General features: G+C 30.8%; 2 protein-coding genes and 1 non-coding gene across 7 annotated transcripts in view; 2 read left to right on the top strand and 1 right to left on the bottom strand.

Annotated features, from left to right (window-relative positions):
- LOC129316110 (protein ZINC INDUCED FACILITATOR-LIKE 1-like) overlaps positions 1 to 7,366 on the top strand; it is a 13,561-nt gene extending 6,195 nt beyond the window's left edge. Inside the window, 10 exon segments of the mRNA XM_054960378.1 lie at positions 1,895 to 1,970; positions 2,438 to 2,499; positions 2,501 to 2,615; positions 3,364 to 3,451; positions 4,081 to 4,166; positions 4,261 to 4,368; positions 4,757 to 4,801; positions 4,915 to 5,003; positions 6,113 to 6,156; positions 7,094 to 7,366. Of these exon segments, the coding sequence (XP_054816353.1) occupies positions 1,895 to 1,970; positions 2,438 to 2,499; positions 2,501 to 2,615; positions 3,364 to 3,451; positions 4,081 to 4,166; positions 4,261 to 4,368; positions 4,757 to 4,801; positions 4,915 to 5,003; positions 6,113 to 6,156; positions 7,094 to 7,203 (823 nt within the window). The 3' untranslated portion in view covers positions 7,204 to 7,366.
- Positions 7,367 to 13,715: 6,349 nt separating this feature from the next.
- On the top strand, positions 13,716 to 13,778 carry LOC129316932 (small nucleolar RNA snoR8a). The gene has a single exon (XR_008594858.1). It is a non-coding gene; the product is annotated as a small nucleolar RNA snoR8a (small nucleolar RNA).
- An 8-nt stretch (positions 13,779 to 13,786) lies between these two features.
- LOC129316170 (co-chaperone protein p23-1-like) lies at positions 13,787 to 16,626 on the bottom strand. 5 transcript variants are annotated; one of them, XM_054960470.1, is made up of 6 exons: positions 16,423 to 16,619; positions 15,524 to 15,704; positions 15,289 to 15,442; positions 15,165 to 15,202; positions 14,359 to 14,413; positions 13,787 to 14,178 (listed from the first exon to the last, which is right to left on the bottom strand). In XM_054960470.1, the coding sequence occupies exons 1-6, from the start codon at positions 16,425 to 16,427 to the stop codon at positions 14,081 to 14,083; spliced, it is 531 nt and encodes a 176-aa protein (XP_054816445.1). In that variant the 5' UTR covers positions 16,428 to 16,619; the 3' UTR covers positions 13,787 to 14,080. The 5 variants fall into 5 exon arrangements, with proteins under 5 accessions (XP_054816445.1, XP_054816446.1, XP_054816447.1 ...); XM_054960471.1 differs by having other exon boundaries at positions 13,787 to 14,169; positions 16,423 to 16,607; XM_054960472.1 differs by lacking the exon at positions 14,359 to 14,413 and having other exon boundaries at positions 16,423 to 16,626.
- Between the last annotated feature and the right edge of the window lie 1,095 nt (positions 16,627 to 17,721).

Here is a 17,721-nt window from a genome sequence, read left to right as displayed (position 1 = left end):
AAATATTGTTTGGAGAAATGAAATTATGGAAGACTTACTCCAGGCACGAAAAAGGAGAGTTAAATACATAGAAAATCGGTGATTATTTAGTTCATGTTGGGACTTTTTTCTTTTATATATATTTTGATTGTGTATTCTCTGCTTTATTTATTTTATTTTAGTTCTTGTAATGATCTTCCTATAAATAGTTCTTTAACTAATTGTCGTCAGTTTTTTGAGACTAGTTAAAATAAGGTTGTCTTGGTAGTTTCTCTCCTTACTTCATCCATTGTTTTTTTCTTTCGTTATGTCATTCCTCTCTACAATACCATGTCAATGAAGTTATCCATATTGATATTGATTATGATTTGAGTTTAGTGTTGTTTTTAACACACTATTTGCCTAAGCACGAGCTTTTGGATGGCTGTATCACAAGATTTCTTCTTGGAAGCTTAAATGGTTCACTTGGGACAATCAAGGTACCATTTATGGATGTACCAGATAGGAACAGTTTGTTGAGTGAACTGTTTTTTTTGTCATTAAAAAATAGACTATCTTCTATTTGGTCCTCCAAAGTTTTAAGGTGTCATTTTACTTGTTCACAGGATAACTTGTCTTCAATAATGTTTTCACAATAAGCATGTTAATAAAAACTGACAGAGAAGGGTGACTTTTCTTTATGAAGACCTGATGTGATCGTTAAGTGCCTAATCGTCATTTAAAACATGCACATAACAGCGCACCATGCTGTTTTGCTGCAGTATCAAGGTTGAAGAAATTGGGCATCTAATGGCCTTATTAACTTCACATTAACCCATATCATCCACTTTGTTCGTTCTTTTTTAAAGGTGCTTATTGTGAGGACGGTTATTGAAGATGGAAAGCTCTTTGGAGGACGTCAATGGGACATTAAACTTCGGGACCAAATTGGGATTGAGTGTATCTTTGACTTTTGAGGTCTAAAATATCAATTCACTCAAATTTTCATTTGATAGCACCAGGCCTCAATGAGAAGTTGAATTTGCATACTTGAAGTCCGTCCATCATTTTATTTTTTCTTTACAATCGCCTGTTCTGTTGTGTAACAACATTTAGTGCCACTAGGCTTTGCCACTGAAATCTTTCGAGAAGAACACCAGGCTCAAGGACTCGCTACTGTAAGCATAGTTTACTTTGGTCTACTAATAGTTCCTATATGTACTTGTTATTTATGATAATTTGATTGTGTGATTGGTTTCAGTTCAGTTCAGCTTGGGGCATAGCTTTAGTCCTTGGTCCAGCATTGGGAGGTTATTTGGCTCAGGTACTTTTTTCCTTGCCCTGTGCAGCAAACTAGATCTTGAGAACAGGTGGCTTTTTAGGGGCATGAGATGATTCTTTTTGTGCTGAGAAACCCAAAGCCGAATTTCTAATGGATTAGGTGTTTATCGCTATCTACAATTTAAATTCATTGTCATCTAAAGTAATTGTAATCAACTTATCCTTGCTCTTTATCAATAGTTGGTCTCTATCTTCTTCTTCTTATTATTAGAGAGAGAGAGAGAGAGAGAGAGTTTACAGGTGTCTGTAAGCCTTCTCATTCATCATACTTCCCAAACTGTTCGTTGCATGTATGTGGAAACATGCCCAGGAGCGCACTTACCAATTGTTCTTCTAATAATTTGGAAATTTGGTATTGCAGCCAGTAGAGAAATATCCACATGTATTTCCAGAAGGCTCCTTATTGATAAGTGAGTATACTTGGTCCTGATTTTAAATAATAACAATAGCTTTTGCTTTTGACAAAAAAAAAAAAAAAAAAACATTAGTTTTTTGGCTTCCTTTTTATTCAATTTTTCTTTCATTGTTCATTTTGATTTTCTTGTTGATATGCTGATATATATATATATATTGTCCCAAAACAAATGGCTCACAGGTTCCCGTTCTTCTTGCCCTGCTTTGTAATTTCAGCCTTTGCACTTGCTGTGTTAGTTTCCTGCATCTGGCTCCCGGTATGCATATCCATACAACTTGGAATGCCTATCTATATATTAATATATCTGTTGCAAACCTTACTGTTTATAAGCGATGAATAGTGTAGCTTTCTCCTTAGGTTACATGTAATGCACAAGACTTGAGGTCTAGTTAATAATACAGAGGGTAGTACAAACGGTAAAGTGTAATCAGATGCAAAAATGTATTTTTCATCCGTCCTTATTGAGCATAACTCTTTTAAATTGGGATTCATGCCAACCATGAATATAATTAGGATGATTTGTGCTCTGCCTAATTTAAGAGATATAATATAATATACTATTCATTTAAGGGATCTCTGCGTATAAACATATAATATACTAAAAGTAGAACTCTAGAATTATATGTACTGTATCTTGAGCTGTTTATTTTTGTCAAAAAGTCTGCCTTCTGTGTCACCAACGGCTACATTCTGATGTTAGTATTTTCTTTGTAAAATCTGCAGGAAACATTGCACAAACACAATATTAGCAATGAGTCCAATAAGGATGCGGAAGCTTTAGAAAATGAAGTCACAGAAAAAAACAGTTCAGAAAAGTGGAAATATCCTCCTGAATTGGCCCTTGATGTCATCCATCATTGTTTATTGTGTTTTCTCGCTGCATGATATAGCTTATACAGAGGTATGCATCTTACTTAATATTGGTCGATAGTAAATTGTTCAAATATATCGTCCATCATGAAATACCGTTCTATAACTTCCTTAGATATGTCTTTCTTAAATCTCTCTCGATATTTTTACATATGGCTAAAGACGATCGGTTGAACTCTCTTAACTAGTTCTTCTAGAGTGGCCTTATTTGCACATGTTTAAATCACTTTAATCAAATTTCTACCATTTTCTCCTTGATAGGCACCCCTAGTGATAAGTGTCTTACTAGAGGCAGCTCTTTATGGGGCTGAAGACAATTTACTTAACTCTCTTATCCAACGCCTCTAGGAGCTTTCTTTGCAAATTCTCAAATCAACTTAATCAATTTCTTACCATTTTCTCCTTAGTAGGTGCCACACCAATTTTTCCTTGACCACATATTGATCTTAACATTCTCATCTTTGCTATCCCTATTTTTTGGCCATTCTTGCCTCTTCAATGCCCAACATTCGTTAACTAAATAGCACCAATGGTCTTATAGCGACTCACTAAAACTTTCTTTTGCGCTTTGTAGTTATTTTGCAGTGAAAAATAACTTCCTTTTAAGCTTGATTCTTGAAAAATGCTGTGATTGATTATCAAATCGATACTCCTTGACACAATCTTTGAAAAAGTTCATGTAGCATTGAATTGTTAATGAACCCGTCCTTGTGGAGCAAAATGAGGTTCTTGCATTTTTTTCTTGAGGCTATAAGTTAGCACTGTTTTACTTTCTGCAGGTTTTCTCATTATGGGCTGTCAGTCCTCTAGAGCTGGGGGGTTTGAACTTTACAACGGATGATGTTGGTGATGTTCTTTCAATATCAGGTTTATCCTTGATGACAATGAATTTCCAGATATATACATTGCTGTTGTAAATTGGACTTACTTCCTAACCTTCCAACCCCAAACATTATACATAAACATAACCGCTTGCATGAGATCCTATATACTATGCATATCATGTAATCCAATCTTGTTGAGTAAACTTTTGGCCAAAAAAAAAAAAATCTTGTTGAGTAAATTTCAGTTATTTAATTTTCAAACGTTGGTAACTAAAGAGTAAGATGCTTTTAGACGATTACCTGAACTTTGGTATTTTGTTGAGAAAATTTTGATGAAGTTTCTTTAGTGTTTCTTATCAACTTCTTCAAAGAAAACATAACTTGCAGTGCAAATTTTAAAAGCGTCAATCACGTAGTGCTAAACTATAAATCAAATTGTTTGATAAAATTGTTTTTGACTGAACCTCTTTTATGAATGTAGATTTGTTCAGACTTCCTTGATACTCATACAAGAAAAATCAGCAAGTACAACATATATGAAAAATTCACTAGTTTAAGATAGAAAAGATGTGCACTTCAATGATATAATTGTTTTTCTTGCTTCCCATGTATTGATGTATTTATCACGTAGAGATTATGCTGATTAGCATTGAACATTGGTCAACTGGTTAGGATTTGCTCTTTTGCTCTGTCAAATCTTCCTTTATTCACCTATGGAGAAAGCATTTGGACCCATTAATCTTGCTCGCATTGCAGCGGTGAGCTTTCACTATCATGCAATAGTTACTGTGATGCAGCATTTTCCTTGTCAGTATTTTTTAATCTCTACCATTTTTTGGGTACCACGTGCAGGCTTTATCCATCCCTCTCTTGCAAAGTTACCCTTTCATAGCGATGTTATCTGGCTTCACACTGCATCTAGTGATAACTATTGCTTCCGTCTTTATGTTATGTTTCCCTGTAAGTGCATCTGTTTCTTGATTTCACCAACCAGATTGTTACATCGAGGGGTTAAGATGAAGTAAAATGGCTGGCATAGAATAATCTTTATAGGTTGCCAGAAAATTAACACAATAAATTGTAGTTGCTTGTATAAGTATCATGTAATGGCATGTCGTGTCTAACACAAGTTTCTGATTGTTTGACGATGATGCAACTCCTCTTTTGAAGTGTTCATGCTTCATAAGTTGTACTTTTTCAGTATAAAAGAAAAGGAAAAAATAGAGAGAAGAGAAGAAGGCGATTGTTGTCTTAACATGTAACAATGCCAAAAACAGCATACTATCTCCTTCACGAAACATATATCTACATAATGATCTTCCTGATTGTTAATTTTTTTCTTTGCCAGACAATAATTGATACCAGTTTATTCCTTTTGCAAAACAGAGCAGTGGTAAATTCTTCATGTTCAGTTCATTATTTAATGTTACTTTTTCCTTCCTTATAGAAGTTATGAGATCATCATGATTGAGTTGGGCTAATATGGTTGTTGATTGGGAAAAAAAGGAACAACACCAAAGAGGAGCGGCTAATGGTATTGCTATGACAGCTATGTCACTTTTCAAAGCAGTTGGCCCTGCTGGAGGTGGAGCAGTGTAAGTGTGCATTTATTTCTTTTTCCCTGTTTTTTTTTTTGAATGGATTTTCATTTTTAGCCCAAAAAAAAAAAAGTGCTAACATAGGTTAGCTCAATATCGGTTGGATCAAGCCACATTGACCAAACGGTCTGTGGTTTGATTTCTTCCCCTAATGATCTATGATCTGCAATCCTATGTTGGTAGTCATATACCAAGTTCTCTGCATGTTGCCTTGGAGCTAGAACAGCTTATTTACTTTTTTCGTCAACCAAAAGGTTTTTATTTCACCAAAAAATAAAGAAAAAAAATTGTAAATGTGAATTGGTGGGAGGTTTTCATTAATTAACCTGAGACTCTATGGGTGATTTTAAGTCCAGAAGTTTTTTACCGTTGATGTTCTATGTATAATCTGTTAGATTGATCTGATTCTTATCTGTCTGAAAGTTGCTAGGTTCTTTTATCATATTTCTAAAAGTGCCAGTTCAAACTTTCTGTTGTTTAAGGAGAATATATCTTAAAGGAACAATCTTGGTCTTCTTTTGCTTGGAGAGTTTTTAGAGGTTATAATGAAAATGGAGAAACACATTTCTGTTAACATGCCTTCTCCATAACATGCAAATGCAATATTTTATGGTAGTGTTTGGATTGACAGATTTGGATTTAAATTTTATATTTGAAATCTTATATTTTAAATTCATGTATTTAAAATCTTTTGTTTGTGTAGTTTAAAAATTTTCAAATAAAAAAGATAGATGGGTTGAGATTCAAAACAAAAATGAAAAATAGAAAAAAAGTTTATCTTTATTTTTTAATAGACAAGAGACTAGAATGAAATATAAGAAAAAAATATGAAAGTTATAGAGACATTAATAGTGGAAACACGAAGAGAATGACATGTTTGAAGTGACTGAAATTTCAAGTAACTAGGGTATAGAGGAAATTTGAAATTACAAAAAAATTGCAACAAGAAATGGATTTGAATTTGAATTAAAATCCAAATTCATGAATTTTGTTGTATCTAAATGAGGGATTTAAACTAAATCCAAATTCAAATCTAAATTCTTATTAATCCAAACGTGCCATAAAACTTATCTGTAGTTCACTAATTACGATCTTGGTCGATGCAGATTAACTTGGTCGCAAAAGCGGTTAAATGCTTCTTTCCTTCCGGGTATGGTGCTCATTTAATCTTTTTGTGCTGCACTCTGTTTCATATTCTGTTTCAAAACTTGAAAGAGTGAGGGAAAATGCTTAGGTACATTGCTTTTTTGATTTTCGAGATAAAGTTCTTGAATGAGAAAATAAAATGCATACATTTTTTACTACTCAACACCATGTCATGGAATATGGCATGCATCTCTTATTTTATTATTAATTAACACCGTACACATCTTCCTTTCTTGTAAATCCCATCCATATTTACTGTAAAACTATGGTGAAAAAAATATCTAAGTTAATCCGTTGTTAATTGAGTGTGTTGTGGGCCTGTTGACAGTAGTGAAAACTTTTTGGCGGTGCACCTCTGCCTAGGTCTGAGGCTTGGGTCACTTTTTCTGTTTGGTTTGATTTATTTTTTTTTAATTGTTATTTTGCCTATTAAAATACAAATTAATGAAAAATAAATAAATATAAGCATAATTACATTCAATTTTATTAAAATCTTTCCCAATTAGGACCTGACATGGCAGGCACACAAGTTAATTGGTGGTAGATTTTTTTTTTTTTTTAATGATCTGCCAGAGAAAGTTATTTGTTAATGAAGAATCATGAGAAGCTTTATTTTGTCTCAATAGTCTTAACTTTTTCAACAAAGAGCCACTTCATATTTAGGCATTTGATCCCCCCTCATGTCTCTATTCCTTTTTTAATTAGTCTTCTAATCGCTTAATGTCCCGTGCAATGCGCGGGCTAAAAACTAGTTTTTTCTTATTTCTCACATCTCTTTATTAGTAAAAAAAAAAAAAAAAGAAATCCGCATGGAAATGCACCAGATCCATTCCCATATGTCTTGACTGCATATATTAGAATATCCATCCCTTGTGTTTCATAGAAGTAGCTCAGTAGCTGCAATTCTGTAAGCTTACTAACGTTGGGACATTTAACCACAGGTACTCATTTGGTGTTTTTTGTGCTGAACCTAGTGGAAGCACTGGGCCTGCTGATGATGTTCAAACCATTCCTGGCTGAGAAAAAGACAACCCCATCACAGCGGTCATAATGATGTTAATAACATGTTTCATAACCATGCAGTGATGAAGCAATCATCAATCCTGAGATATTTTTGTGAAGGGGATGCTACTGGCTAATTAATAGGACCAATATATATATATATATATATATGCATGCATGCATGTACCAGCCTTTCCTGCGGATTTCTGGTATGTTCTTGGTCATTCCATTAGAGGTGCACATAGGCAGGGTTGGGTTGGACAAGACCCTGCCCGATGCCCAGCCTGAAGAATGTTTTGCAGCCTGATGCCCAGCCCTGCCCGCAAAAATACTCTATTAATTTGGGTTGGGCAGGGCTAGTTGGGTAACTTTGGACCGCTTAACCCATCAAATAATTGCACTGCTCATAAAATCACAACCCTTTTGATCATTTCAAAATAAAACTATCACAAATCAACAATAATAACCCTATACATCAACTCAAAATAGCATCCATAAAATCATAAATCATAAATTACAATAACAGCACAATATCCAATTATCCATAATTCGATATCTAACTTGAAATCTAAAACTACTACAAGTCTTGACACAATATCAAATTATCCATAATTCAATTCAAAATAATAGCTATAATCTAAAATAACAAAAGCTTGGAGCATCATATGAGAAACAACAATTTTAAAGAATAGGCTTCAATTCACAAAAAGCCTCTTCTCAATTCTCAACTTGCATGAATGGAAGAGGAAAAATGCGTCATAACTAAATAAAAAAATTGTAGGAACATACATGAAAAATTAAAGCAAAATGGAAAACAAAATATGAGAGAATTAACAATAATATATAAGTTTGTTAAAAAAATTAACAAGAAATCATAGAAAAGTTTGCAAGAAATTAATAAAAAAATTAACAAAAAAATTATAAAATATTGGGCTGGGCTAAATGGGCAGGGTTGCATAACTTACCTGCTGCCCAGCCCTGCCCGCACATTGCTCAGCCCAGACATGTATAGAATTTTTTGGTTTTTTTTTTTTTGGGTCGGGCTGGGCATACCGGATAATTGGGTATCATAAACACCTCTACATTCCATGATGTTTTGGGTTTGAGACATGGTACACCGTAGACATACGAACATATATAATTTTATGTATTGTCTCTCTCTATGGCCCTGCCTTTTGAAACCAAGAAAAGTTTTTTTTTTTTTTTTTGTTGGGGGGGGGGAATTGAAAGAAGATTCATTTGCTTTCTTGAGTTGGAGTGAAATCGTGGTGGCTTGGTAATGTTTGTCATGAGTCCAATCTAATGTTGTCCATTTAATGGCTATTTATGTGTATTTGTTTTTGGGCAAATTGATTGTTGTTTATGATTGTAGCAACTTGGCCATTGGTTTAATGAAATGTGCTGTTTTGAATGAAATTTGAATCTCAAGTGATCAAATGCTTCTTATGTACAAATTTGATATCCGAAATTAATAGGTCAAATTTATGTAAATAGTTTTCTCAATATGATTTATTTTTATATACAGTTTGAATCATTGACATTGCTTAAGAGAAATTGAGTCTCTTTCACTTGACCTAACTACTATTGAATCTTATACATAAAAGAAGTGAATTGAATATGTTAAGGATTGTCCTTTGTTATGATATGAGATTAGTTTCTTGCAGCTCACTTTCAAAATCATTTTTGTTAATTAAAACCAAGAATCTCTTGGCTTGTGTTTTATTCATTGCAGCAAGGTGGGAGATCATGTCATTTGACCTACAGCTCATTGGCGATGATATCGCATCTCCTTTAAATGGGAGAAAGTTGGGAGCGGGGGGGATTAAAGCCCTACTGTACTGTTGAGCATTGACAAGCTCTAAAAAGCATGAGTGATAGTTTTTTTTTGTGAAGAGATAAGCGGAATTAAAAAAAAAAAGACAATTCATTAAATAAAAACAAACGTAACAAAGTATAACTGTTGAACCCTAATTTTAATCATTATAAAATAAGAGAAGTTTATATTTTACAAGATCAATAATCAAGAATTAACAACTTGAAAGGGAATTGATTGTCTTTATTTTAAATTATGGCTCTCGAATCTTATTCTCATATAGGTATATCATTATTACCAAATATGCATTTTATTCTCAAGTAATGAAGAACCACTTAATCAATTCTTGTTTATACTCATATTGTATTTCTCTCTAAAAATTAAATATTTGACTTGATATTAATTTTCTAAGGACCATTTGTATTACTTAAAAGGTATTTCAATTGATCTTGAAATCAAAAATCAAAATTCTGAGCTATGATACATGGATATTGATATGTGTATCAGATACAATACTTTGATACTTTGATTTTTAAAAATAGAGGATACCATACATTTTCTATTAGTGCATAGGTGTATATATATATATAATAAATATTAAAAATATAATTTTAATTTTAAAAATATCCAAAATAGCATACATATTTAGTCTTATAAAATAATATCAAGTAAAACATAATTGTTAATTGTACTTTCATTAATTGGACTTATAATTTCTCACCTAAGATTTAAATGCCAAAAGATTATATTCTTACATTGTTATAATTAAAAAAGTATAATTTTTATCTTTTTATTGTATCTAAAACTTTTTTTTAAGGAAAATCTAATATCTGATTTTAAAAGCAAATCACAAAAATATATTGGGAATAAAAAAATTAATATCACAATATTTAACAAAATTTAATTTTTAAAAATAATTTTAAAGTATTAACTTGCAATCTAAAAGTATCGAATACACATGAAAAAAAAATTAAAAAATAATATTTCAATACTCTACATGTACGTATCGAAGAAGTATTGGGAAGTATTAGTATCAAACACAATACTGATATAGATATGTGAAACAATTTAAAGTATTGATACTTCATAGATTCTAAGAACTTTTATGAGTTGTCTGTGTCGTAATCCTTATTTTAAAATAGTTTCTTTATTGTTAGTTATTTCGGAACAATTTTTGAAATAAGGATCTTCAAATATATGATCCTTACTTCAAAAGAGCCTTCTCTGCATTCTTGTTAAGCTGTTCTTCACTATTTAAAAATAAGTTAGTCAGCTTATTTCCAAATAAGCATGAAGTTTCATGCTCTGCTTTCATGTCTCTTTTTGAGCAACTTTGAAGCTTCATCATTTCTTATTATTTTCATCTTCTAAAAGTTGTGTTAGTTATTTTATAATCCTAAAAACCTTTTAAACATAACTTCAGATTAGATTAAATACTTATTGATCTTATTTTAAAAATTTTTTATTCTCAAATAACTTTGTTCTTCTGAAATAAGCTCTTACCTACATTGTTAAAATATTTATTATAAAGAACCGTTATTTTCTTTACTTATTGAAAGAGAGAAACTTCGCCATAAGGCACTATACAATTGCCTCTTTTTCGGAGAAAGCTTAAAAGAAAGAAGATGAAAACTCCAACTATCATATTCATAAATCTAGTAGATCATTTATGAAGCACAACTAAATTGAAGCATTTATGAAGATAGTGAATAAGAATGCACACAAATGAGCAATGCAAGTTACTTCATTTATTGTTTTATCAATTTTTTAAGTTTGTATTCATTGAGCTTAAAGAGAATATTTGATAGAAGTAATTCATTTTTAAACTTACTTTGTTTGTTTATTTTTTTTTTGTGGAACAAAGTATCTTAAATTCTAGAAGTTTAAGAGAAATAAATTATTGTCTTTGTAAGGGGAGTAATTTAGACTTTAGTATAAGTCTGAAATTATATTAAGACTACCAAAAGCGCAAATTAACCCTAGTAAAGTTAGTGGAAAAAATCTTAAGTAATATTTGAAGGCATAGGCTTGAGTAGTTATGACTGAATCAGGATAAATAATCTGTGCAAGCTTTTCCTTTTTACTCTCTACTATATTTTGGTGACTCATCTCTTTAAATTTATTATTAACTAAATTTTTATAAAACTCGATTTAGCCCCCTCTTAGAGCGGAATCTTAGTAACTTCACTTCATATGAAAGTGAAGATATGTACTCCCTCCATTTTATTTTACAAACATTTTTTAAAATCAAGTTGCCAATGAAATGAACTAAATATATGTTAAACTTCAACCCCCCCAAAAAGCAAACTTGTAAAAAATATTCTTTATTATTTAATAAGAGTAATAGAGAGAGAAAGAGATATTTAATGAACGCAAAAAAAGGAGAGACAATTTTAGAATAAATTCACTAATAAATATTTGTCTTTTTTTAAATTATATCATGGAAGCTTCTTATAACTAACGATGTTCAATAGCCGGTTGCGCGAGATTATGAAGTTCCTCGTCCAGAATAAAGCTCATCGCAAGCACGCAATGACACAAGGGTTCTCCTCATTGGGATTCTCTTCACCCATACTATGAATTGAGTGTGTGTTTAATTTTTAATTTATTAAAAAAATTTATTAAAAATTTATTTAATAAAAATTAATTTAATAAAAATTAGTTGTTGTAATGAAATTTGTGTTTTTATATATTTTTTTTAAAAGTTAGTTTGATATATTAAAAGTTGTTTAGATTATAATAATAAAATGTGCTTTTGAACGTACAATTATTAAAAAGGTCCTTCTCATTGGAATTCTCTTCACCCATACTATGAATTGAGTGTGTGTTTAATTTTTAGTTTATTAAAAAATTTTTTAATAAAAATTTATTTGATAAAAATTAATTTAGTAAAAATCAGTTGTTGTAATGAAATTTGTGTTTTCATATATTTTTTTAAAAGTTAATTTGATATATTAAAAGTTGTTTGGATTATAATAATAAAATGTGTTTTTGAATGTACAATTATAAAAAAATATTTATTTATAATGATTTATAATTTTTATTATACAAATATAATATATTTAAAATATTTTAAAAATATGATAAAGATTTTAAAGAACATAAAATTTGATCTATAATGCTAAAAACTTAATATCTAGTTATACTTTTTTAATTTATAATTTTAAACAATGTGATAAAGATTTATAATTTTTATTATACATGAATGCTAAAAATTAACATGATTAATTATTTAATTTATAATACTAAAAACTTGATACCTAATTATTATTATTAAAATAATAATTATATTTAATGAATTAACTATTTTTTAAATAAAAAATAATAGATTAAACTTGAGATAGTATAATACATCTTACTTTTTAAATTTATTTTTTAAAAACTTTAAATAATTATATTTTTTATATTCACTTTCAGTAGATATGCTTTTAGGATGTATTTTTTTATAAAATATTTTACCCACAAAATTTCAAAAGTAAAATTTTGTTTTTTAAAAATAAAGCACAGACAAACCAAACGTAAGATCTTTTCCCCGGGGCTACGCTTGCTCCAGTTGCAGATCGAATCCAGGTATTGAATTCGCCCATAAAATTCCTCATTAATCATCTGTGAGCTTGTCTTTGATATTGTGATGAATCAATAACTTCTTTTTGCAACAAATAAAGTGTGATATAGATTCTTGCTCCTGACATCCAAAAGGGCTTAAGTGATTAACATTCAAGTGATAGCGTGACAAAACTGCAATCGTTAATTAACACGAGATGCTTAGATGGTTAATGAATTTCTCCACAACACCTTCCACACCTCCTTGTGAGGATTATAATATGGGCTGGTGAGACTGGTAATATTTTTCCAGTTAACAGGCACACAAGGATTTGAGGAATGCATTATAAGAGATAGAGGTACACCATTAGTAGATGAATTAGATTAACCTCCTCAACTGAACTTAACTTCCCTTCACTAACCTTCCTCTTCATTTTCCCTCCACTATCCTAAAATAAAATCTAGGCCATTCAAATTTGGTAGACTCCATAATTAAATTTTCTACTTTTTATTTATATTTTATTTTATACTTATTAAAATAAAAAAAATTAATAAATTTACTTTATGACCAACTTAAACAGTCTAAATTTAATATGTACTTTTAATTTAATATTTAATTTTTTTTATAATTTTTATAAATTAACTATTTAATTTTACACAGTCTAAATTTAATATTAATTTTTTATATTTTTTATAATTTTTTTTATAAATATAATATTAAAAGTGAATATAATCTCCCAACGGACACTTTTCAAAAACATATTTTTATAAAAAAATTATAATTAAAAATATTAAAATTCAAACCATTCAGAATAAATTTGAATAATTAATATATGAAAATTTAATATCAAGTTTTTAACCATATAAATTAAATTTGCATTGTTTTAATTGATACTAAAATAAATTTATTAAAAACCTTATTTTTTATTTTAATAAGTATAAAATAAAAATATAAATAAAAATAAAAACTTTAAATTTAATCCATCCAAATTTACCCTGCATCAAATCAAAATGGTAGAAATTTCATTTTAAGTTAGTGGAGAGGAAATGGAAAGAGAGGTTAGTGGTCCTCGCATTAGCCACTTGATAATTTACTCTCCACTTGATATTCAAATCTATCATTTAATTGATAATTCTTTGCCTTTTTATTCTTCATCTTCACTCTAGTTTCAAGCAATTTTTCCCCCAATCTTTCACAGATGGGGATTCCTCGTTCTCAATGCTATCGCCTTGGCGTGACAGACACCTTTACACCCATAAAAAAAGAAATAAAACGTTTATAGCCATAAACAAGATGTATCATGATATTTTGACTCCAGAAATGTCCTTTTACCAGAACTGATCCTTACTGCCATGACAACATAGAGAGAGTATGGCATACATGCTAATGTGAGAATGCCTACACACAATAAAAGAGACACAATTTGAGAAAGGCTAGACCTAAGAAAAGGCACACAATTTCAGCAACCTTGAGTTTGTAAGCATTCATTGATCCAGTAACCATAAAACCTCACTTTCACACAGCTCGTGTCAAGGATAGGGGTCTCCGTTTTCTGTCTTTCCAAAGCAATCAAGACTTAGCTTCCTCAGCCACCGGTGCAGGCGGTTCTCCCACCTCCATCTCTTTCTGCCCATCCTCTTCTTTCGTTTCGACTTCATCTGCACAGAGTGTATCAGAAAATACTCCAATGTTAAAATTACAAAACCATATCTTGGTTAAGTTGCTGCACAACAAACAGGCATGGTAGTCACTAGGTAACTCAAACTCAGCCACCCATGCTAATCTAAAAATGGTTTTGTAGAACATTTACTTCAGACTTTATATAGAAAGTTCACAAAAGCTCTAACCTTCCTGTTCCTTCAAATCATCCAAATCAAGATCATCCCCACCCATGTCTAAGTTCTGCACAATATACTTTCAGTTAGCAATGAACTGAAAAGGAGTTTTGGAAAGGCAAAAAAGACATGACTTGTTCTAAGATTTAAACCGAGCTAGAGGCCTCATGACTTGTTTCGATTCCTTGTTAAACATCCTGAGAACACCAACTATCCTTGACAAAGGTACTTGTCACACACAAAGAGCTAAAAGAACATAACTTGATACAGAAATAATTAGACTGACTTGATTTACAAAAAATTAGAAGAACAAAGCAATCCATAATTGCTTTGTTTCTCCAAAGTTTTGCCTAAGAATTTCTTATTCAATTGACACATAAAAATTATAAATAAGAATCAGTAAATGCAAAATTGGGTAAATTCATTTCTAAGGTACAACCAAGAGAATGAACTTAAGTCACCATCCCCCATAATCAGTATTCCACTTCCAAGGTTGGCAAAAACACTACTAGGCGTCCTCCATTCTACTCTTACAGAGTTAATAACATTTGGGTCATATCAAAATGACCCTTGAGAAGAAAACATACTTTCAATAGAATAGTCTAACCAACTAAAAGTCAACTTCCCATCTGACATTGTTGCCCATTGTTCCCAAAATCAATGGACTTGATAAGTCAAGATACCAAAATTCAGAAGCAAATAGCAATATCCATGTTGAAGTACCTCTAAAAAGCATGTCAAAACCTCACATCTATCCTAAGTTTCTGGAGGAGAAAAAATTACAACTTATTTACTGCGTTAGAAAACTTTATACTCACCGAGAAATCCATGTCATCGAAGTCCATTCCTGCTCTCTCTGTAAATTCAAGGAACTATATCACTATACTGAACCAGATATAACACAACAATAGATTACCAATAAATCATAATTACAATGCCTACCGTTCTCTTCTTCTTCGTCAACCCATTTATCCCAATCAACTTTGACAAACACAGGAGGCTTTCCTTCCGGCTTGATCAACCTGTCCCACCATTTCTTCTCCGCTTTCTTTATAACATAAACTATGTTTCTTACACCAACATTATATTTGCTGTCCTACAAAATGCCATCAACCATCAATTAGTATTCTAATTGAGGTCAAATTCTAAATCACCCTACAGAATTGATTGTTTGTACCTCCACATTGACCTTATCAAATAGATCCAAGTCAACTTCATAGGGAATTTCATCTTTCTTTGCAGAGAAATTAAATCTTCCATCAGGTTCTAGCTTGACCTTTACATCTTTAGCATCAGGCAAATCAACAGTCACATAAACCTTGTCTGATCTCTGAGCCCACTTCACAATAGGGTGTCGGCTAAAAAAGGTAGAACATTCATCAGAAAATTAATCAGAAACACTGAAAGGTCCTCATGGTCTAGATTTCAAACAAGTTTCAAGCTCTCACCAGAAAAACCAACCCCATCAAAGCTAGATAGATCACAATAATCATAGATATCATAAATGAGAAACTAAACGTTTTATCATCTCAAGGGCGTCGTCAAAAAGTGTGCCAATCATGCTTCTGATCTAAATCTTCCTAAGAAGCCAATGTCCATAACATCCTTGCTTACGGTCAGAGGGTACCTAATAACTGTGAGTTATTGTCTACAACTTATGCACAATATTATAAATAGAAGATTTATTGACAAGCAACAGAGTGACCAAGGATGAAAAACTGGTAAAAAAAAAAAAATAGAAAACAAGAACTAGAGTACAATAATGCAATCCTCACTTGGTTAGTGAAAACGAAATTCTTAAAATTACGCACCGAAAGAAAGCAAAAAAGCGACGTTAAAAAGCAGATACTCGAAAGTGAAAACTAGGGAATTATAGTCAGAATATCGAATTCCCTTAGCTCTGAATCAGATTGACCACAAGCATTCTTATACAAAAATGCAAAAAGAAAAAAGAAAAAAGAAAAATACACCATTATTGTTTGTTTTGGCATTTGCAGGATTACTATCACCAATGATGACCCATATGGAAGACAAAGAAGCAATGAAACATGGCGACACTAGGATTTGCGAGCTAACCTCATCTTCTGAGGAAGAATAAGAACAATGAATGCAGACGTGAAGACGAATACGATGAGCACGAAGAAGAAAGACGAGAGCTTTGATCACAACCATGAGAAGTAGTGTCGAAGGATAAAAATACGAAGTGGAGAACGGCCCATGAACCACCTCGAGTGTTCCAGAAACTGCTAAAGGCCGTTTCATTGGAAAAAACACATGGTGAAATGTCGTTAATACCCCTACTAGAGTTGTCCCGAGAATTATTCTTCACTTTTGCGCTTCTTCCGTTGTAATGACACTATTACATTATCACATCAGTATATTATTGATGAATAATGTGTGATATGAGACACGAGTTTTAAATGTATTACAAGTGAAATTAAAAAAATAATATGATATGATTTATAAATAATATAGTTTGGTATAACTTTTATAATATATATTTGCACAAAAATGGATATATAATATCTAACTTTTACTGGTTAATTTTAACATAAATCAATTAAAACATGTATTTTTTATTTCTTAGGTTTTGAGGAAAAAGTTAACGTCATGTGATAATAGTTGATAATCATAAATTTATAAATTCATTCAACGCATTGCAGTAGCACTGCATTCTTTTTTTCATTAGCAACTACATTTACTTATTTAATTTGGCTTGGCAATTTTTTAAAATTTAATTTTATTAGAATTCAATGGCATTTTTGTCCCTTTAACTATTCATACAATAATATATTTTTAGAATACATGATTCTTTTACGTGAATAGTTAAAAAAATAAAAATATCTCTCAATCCTTTTTATTAAAACAATTATAAAAAGTCAAGACTATTTATAACATGTATAATCTGATTTCATCTCCAATCAATTTCATTTTTTATGTATCTTCCTTTGAGAACTGAATGTTTATATGCTCCCACCTATCCTAATTATAGGACAAAGGTTTGAAGTTGGGGAAATGACAATTAGAGACTCTATAAAAATATTAATCATAATTATAGATTTTAAATTATTAAAATTTTAATAATAAATTATAATTCTTACTTGCAATAAAATATTTTGTGTTAATTAACTTAAGATTTACAATGGCTTTTTGTAAATTTCCAACTAATATTGTAAAAAATTTTCAAATATCTTTTTGTTGATTTCCAAACATTATATTTATAAATTGATAGTAAAAAATCACAAGTAATTAACTGATGATTCATAACTGACTCTCATAAATTTATAATTAATATCAAGTGTATTTTGTAAGTTTTTCAAATAATTTATCTACATATTGGTAGCAAAAAAATTGCAAATGATTAACTTACGATTT

This window comes from Prosopis cineraria, unplaced genomic scaffold (assembly GCF_029017545.1).
Source record: "Prosopis cineraria cultivar Desert tree isolate PC_DT_omini unplaced genomic scaffold, ASM2901754v1 PC7, whole genome shotgun sequence".
In the NCBI taxonomy this organism is placed as follows: Eukaryota; Viridiplantae; Streptophyta; class Magnoliopsida; order Fabales; family Fabaceae; genus Prosopis; species Prosopis cineraria.
This window is presented reverse-complemented; position numbering and strand designations above follow the sequence as displayed.